We start from the raw sequence: 6209 nt of genomic DNA on the forward strand, positions 1-6209 counted from the left end.
TGACAGTTGGTTACATTTAAAATGGAGGTTCTGTGTGACTGTCAGGTAAGAGTTTCTGTCACTGGACACACATCACACTTATCTGGTGATTAAACAAAAATATCAGCCAAATGTTTAGTACATTTCTTCTTATAAATTGGGTGGAATAAATAATATTGATAATCTGATAACTATGTGAAGCCATGTCTTGTGTTTTCCTGTCAGAGTAATTGTCACTTGTAAACAGATAAATATATCTCACTGTCTCATACTCTTCTATTATCTCTTTCTATTTCTTTATCAATTTCTCTTTATAATGCTATCTTTCTCACAATTTCTAATGTCTGTACCAGAATCTTTTCTCCCTGTGTCTTACCACCTTTGTTCAGTGTTGCTCCTCTATCACATTGTTACCTGCATTTTCCTATTTTTTTATTTGCACCTGTGTTCCTCTATTTTCTCATTTTACAAGGCGCCTCAGCTCTCTCTGTTACCCTGCTTCCTTTATTAATCACAGTCTCCACAGTATTTCTTTTCTGACACACAAAACACAGAACTTTCCAGCAGCCTAACAGATTAATTTCCTGGGTCTTAAGGTCTCTCCTGTATCATGCTGTGAGACAGTCCTGTTCCACAGGGTCCAAGTGCTCAGCATTTTCTGAGTATCACAGCCTCCAGAATTAAACACTGTATTCTAGATGAGGCTGTACCAATGACCTATACAATGGCATTATTACTTCTTTCCTTCTGTTACTGATTCCTATTCCCTATGCAACGAAGCATCTGACTTGCCCTTCTCATTGCTTTGTCAAATTACTTACATGCCTTTAAGTCACCTGAAATAGTTTTTCCTAGATCCTTTTCCTCCAATTTTGAGACTCAAGTGTGCGATTTAGCATTTTTTGGCATTAAACTGTAGTTGCCACTCTCTTGACCATTCCTCTAGTCTACCTAGATTATCGATCATCAGTTTTACCCCTCCTGGTTTGTCTACCCTATTGAATATCTTTGTATCATCTGCTAAAAAAGGCATAATTTCCCTTCAATACCATTTGCAATGTCACAAATGAAAATATTAAAAAGCACTGGTCCAAGTACAGATCCTTGAGGTACTACATTGATAACCTTTCCTTCCTGTGAATGCCCAACATTTACTATAACCCTCTGTTTTCTATCCTGCAACATTGGAAATTGTCAAAATCCTTACTAAAATCCAGATAAGCTACATCTACACCGCCCCCCACACTTGATCTATTACTTTAGACACCCAGCCAAAAAAGTCAATAAGATTTGTTTGACATGATCTCCCCCCAGTAAATCCATGCTGTTTGGGATCCTGTAAGTTACTGGATTTGAGATAGTCTACAACTCTTTCTTTTAAGAGGGTTTCCATCAATTATTATTGTTGATGTAAGGCACATTGGTTGGTAGTGTTAGGAACTCCTCCAGCCAGTACAGCAAAACCCGGAGTCTGCTCCGAAAGTCTGGTGTTCCCTGTTGCCCCTAGTGGTGGGGACAGACTTGGCTGCAGACAGACAGAGGGTCGTGAGATGTGCACTGGCTGGGGTGAACCCAGGAATAGATTACTGAGGCCGTAGAGTAGGAAGTGCAGGAGGGAGTTAGGTGAGACACCGAGTGGATGGTGTCAAGACTGATATATCACTCGTGGCCACGGGAATAAACATAGGCACAGCTGGCAGAGAAGTCTCCTGCTACACAACAACTTATATAGCGGTGCTTGTCCAGAAAGGAACAAAACTTGCAGTGATAGGTAAAGGTATGAAACTGAACATAGGCAGTTGCCAGGGGTAACTACAACACACAGTACCGGTGAGAGTCCGGAGATTTTAGGGAAACAGTTCTTAGGCGGTTGCCAGGGGTAACTGCAACCCGCAGTACCTGTGAGAGGTCGGAGATTTAGGGGTAACAGTTCTTAGGCAGTTGCCAGGAGTAACTACAACCCACAGTACCGGTGAGTGTCTGGAGATTTGAGGAAAACAGCACTGTGTAAACAGTCAAAAGTACCTGTGGCAAGGTTGAGTTCGGAGCCAGAGGAAGATTGTTGAAATCTCAGCGCAGAGATGCTGTAGGGGCTCCGTATAATGTTAGGATGAGCAGAGGAGCTGCAGATCATGCCGGAGCCATGCCTGGGAGCAAGACTCCAGGAGATAGCTGACTGGAACTGGTGAGTAGATAGTAGAATAGTCAGGAACAGAATCAGGTCTGGTACACGGGATATCAACACAGGAGAAGATTTAAAGCAGAGCTGAGTTGGTACACAGGGAAATCCAATGCAGAGTAGACAGGAACGGAAACGGTATGGTACATGGGGATACACTAAGCCGCCAGGAAATAACAGGAACAGGTAACAGGGAAAACACAAGGGAGGAGAACACTATGATAAATGTATTACCGGCAATCCTGCAGAGGATTAGCTGGCTATTTATGGAGAGCAGAACCAATAGGCTGCATGTGATAATGAGGAGCCAGGTGAGTTAGCTATGAGAAACAGGCTGGCCAGGTGAGGCATTACCTAGAAATGACAGCATGAATGAGGGCAGATTCTGACAAAGAACAGACCTAATTGACCCTATCTAAGACCTATCTAATCTATCTAGCTAATCTATATTCCTATCTAATCTACCTAAACTATCTATCTAATCTAAGAGCTAAACTAACTACCTATATAAACACCCAAGTGGCTATCTAATACCTAACAAACTACCTATCTACCTACCTATCCCTAACTATCTACCTACCTATCTCTAACTAACTATCTATCTACCTAACTATCTATCTAGTTACTCTGACAGAGAGCCCGGCGAGTCATAACAGGTAGTTTGCTCCCCTCTTTGTTGCTTCCACTTTTGTGCAGAAGGACTACATTTGCTCTTTTAAAGTCTTCTGAAATTACTCCTGGAGCTGGTGACCGGTTGAATAATTCTGTTAACTGTGTTACCAGCATCCCTTTACGCTCTTTTAATATCCTTGGATGTATCCCATTTGGCCCTATTAATTTATCCACTTTCAGTTTTGAGAGCTCTGTTAGGCTCTTCTCCACTGCCAATGTATTATTATTATTATTATTATTATTATTATTATTATTAATTTTTATTTATAGGGCGCCACTAAGTGTCCGTAGCGCCGTACAGGGACAAACAAGTACAATACAAGGTGGGACAGCACGGTACAGTAAACAATAAGCACAGTAACTCAGTAAGCTCAAAGCACAGCTAGAGAGAGGGGGAGGGAAGACCAGCAAGCGCTGGAGCCCAAGAGGAAGGGAACGGATGACGGGGAGACCCCCAGAGGGGTGGGGGGAAAGGTAGTTGGAGAGCAGAGTTAGAAGTGAAGGAAACAGGAGGAGAGATGGCCCTGCTCAAGGGAGCGTACAATCTAAGGGGAGGGGAAGACAGACATAGAGACACAGGGATGAGAGGGAGAGAAGGGGGAACGGGAGCAGAGTCAGGGGAGGGGGAAGGAAGAATAGCTCTCACACCCTATCCATATCTTGAGTCGTTGGTGAGAAATGGAGGCGTACGTAGTGGTTATGAGTGTTCCACCGGTGGGTTGAAACAGGGGAGGGGGATAAGTGACAGAGTCACTGATTTAAATGGCAGGTATCCATTCCCAGGCTGTTTGACTTACATCCATTAGGCCTGTACCCGGGTCTTTCAGGAAACTATGCTAACCTGCTGCTAATTAGATGTGCAGGTAAGAAGCTGCTCCTCAGCACAGTCTCGCTCAGTCCTGGGGAGGAGGCTGGATGCTGGAGGCCTGCTGAAAGATACTGCTGAGGTTAGCAATGATGTGTATATGATTTGTTTGTGGGACATAAGGTCCTGCATAGGAGAGAAAGTCTCCACAAATGTTTAAGCAAATGCCGGACAGGCAAGGTTTTTATTTATGTTTTGTATATTTTGATTATGCTAATAAAACTAGAGGCCAATTAAACCGAAAAAACACTGCATTCAAGAAACAAATTGCTGCTGTTCGTTGCCATCTATCCCAGGAGATGGTACCTGTTCCCTCACATGGTCTCACCTGTTATTAAGTAACCCTTTCTGTCACGTAGTGACATATTTAATGATTTAAACTCAACACTGAGTATAGTCCATTTTTTATAAGCATATTGATAATTTGATGATTCCCATCTTCAGGAAACACCAGGGGTATATGCTGAAGATAATAAGTGGATGCTATGGGCTGGATGTTCAATTCCACATTGTATCCCACGTTCTTTTTATTGGTTGGGATTCCTGGTCTAGAGAATGAACTCAAGTGGATTTCTCCCTCCTTCTGTATATTTTATTTACTCGCCTTGTTGGGAAATATCACACTACTGGTTGTCTTCTCAGCCTCATCTGGACTCCACAAGCCTATGTTTATATTACTTTCGATACTGGCCTTCAACGACATCCTACTTAGCACAAGCATAGCCCCTAAAATGTTGTGTATATTTTGGTTCAATGCCAGACTCATTAGCTTTGATGCATGTCTTTTCCAAATGTTCTTCATCCACTCCTTTACAAGCATTGAATCTGGGTTACTACTGGCCATGGCATTTGACCGTTACATTGCCATTTATCAGCCACTCAGGTATGGTTCTACAATGACCAATAATCTGATAGGTAAATTGGTCATCATGCTGCTGGTCAGAGCTGCTGGTGTGGTTGGTCCATTTCTCATTATGATCAAGAGATTTCCAGCTTTCAAGACCAACATCATAGAACATTCTTACTGCGAGCACATGGCGGTTGTGAAACTTGCTGCAGCTGACATTAGAATAAATAGTGCTTATGGGTTATTTGCAGCCTTTAGTATTCTCGGTGTTGATTTACTATTTATTCTAATATCTTATGGCATGATATTCCGTGCAGTCTTCAGTCTTCCATCTAAAGACTCTCGTCTCAGAGCATTAAACACATGTACACCTCATATTTGTGTTTTTTTAAGTTTATATATCTTGGCCTTTTTTTCTTTCCTATCTCACCGGTATGGTAAGAGGATTCCACCCTATATCCACATTATACTCTCTGATTTGTACCTCCTGGTTCCACCAATGCTAAATCCACTTGTGTATGGTATGAAGACAAAGCAGATTCGGGAACAGTTTTGGAAAGTCTTATGTAGATATCAAGGAACCTCATTACCTTAAGTGGTATAAAAAAATAATGTCCAATGTAAACTGAGGTTCTGCATCACTTACCTTACAGCTGAAAAACTGAGGTTGAAATTACAGGGAAGAGACAGCTCATGTGAATGTCGCTGGAGAAAACGATTACATTTTGTGAAGTGAGATTATGATATTGCAATATCAGGGGTGAGGATTGGAGGCTGCATGGTCATTGGCAGATGGCCATTTCTATTCCACAAGATGATTGGATTGTTGCACCAGCTGGAGTCTCTTCCTGTATTTTTAGTAGGATTTATTTTGAACCTTCCAGGTGCATGTTATTTGAGTAGTAGATTTTTAGATGTACTTAGTGCAATATAAAAATAAGCTTCAAACATATGAGTGCACCACTTGTAATAGAAACAGCCCAGGTGTCAACTCACTTTTATTATAATTTTAGGCATAAATAGGGCTAAAATGATCATTTTAAGATAAAAACAAATGTTTTATTTAATGAAAAGAATTATTATTATTATTATCATCATTATTATTAATTTTTATTTATAGGGCACCACAAGGTATCCGTAGCGCTGTACAGGGACACACAGTATCACAGTACAGAGTGAGCTCAAAGTACAGCTAGAGGGGGTGGGGGAAAGGGAGAGTCTGGATACGTTGGTAGACTGAGTCCAAAAGGTAGGGCGCAGATGACAGGCGAGAGCCCCAGAGGGGTGAAGAGAGTAGAAGGAGGGGTCAAGGGCAGAAGGTCCTCAAGGAGGAGGCTAAGTAGCTGGAGAGCAGAGTTATAAGTGGTAGAGAACTGGAGGAGCGGTGGCCCTGTTCGAAGGAGCGTACAATCTAAGAATGGTCTTAAAGATGTAGGAGGTTGGGGTTTTCATGTGACTTTTGCACAGATCTGTACCCCTCTCTGCACACATAGCTGTTCTTCTGGAGTAGAGAGTAGGCAATTACCTTGATGTACTTATGGCAGATCATAGAGGTGAATTGGGGTAAACCAAGGCATTGTGTACTCCGCATCAAGTGTCTTTCATACATGAGGTCCAATGGAGAATATAGTGGAAACGTCTCTCAGTTAGAAATAGATGACTGGCAG

The 6209-nt window shown here is 42.0% G+C and overlaps 1 protein-coding gene across 1 annotated transcript; it reads left to right on the plus strand.

The window, feature by feature from the left end:
- The first annotated feature begins 4180 nt into the window (after positions 1 to 4180).
- LOC142139751 (olfactory receptor 52A1-like) lies at positions 4181 to 5137 on the plus strand. Its single transcript, XM_075197620.1, has one exon. It carries the CDS (start codon positions 4181 to 4183, stop codon positions 5135 to 5137), a length of 957 nt encoding a protein of 318 aa, XP_075053721.1.
- Positions 5138 to 6209: the final 1072 nt, after the last annotated feature.

This window comes from Mixophyes fleayi, chromosome 2 (genome assembly GCF_038048845.1).
Source record: "Mixophyes fleayi isolate aMixFle1 chromosome 2, aMixFle1.hap1, whole genome shotgun sequence".
NCBI lineage: Eukaryota > Metazoa > Chordata > Amphibia > Anura > Limnodynastidae > Mixophyes > Mixophyes fleayi.

Excerpts from the sequence above, each read along its gene's own strand:
- LOC142139751 (XM_075197620.1), top strand. The coding sequence starts at position 4,181 with ATGGGCTGGATGTTCAATTCCACATTGTATCCCACGTTCTTTTTATTG.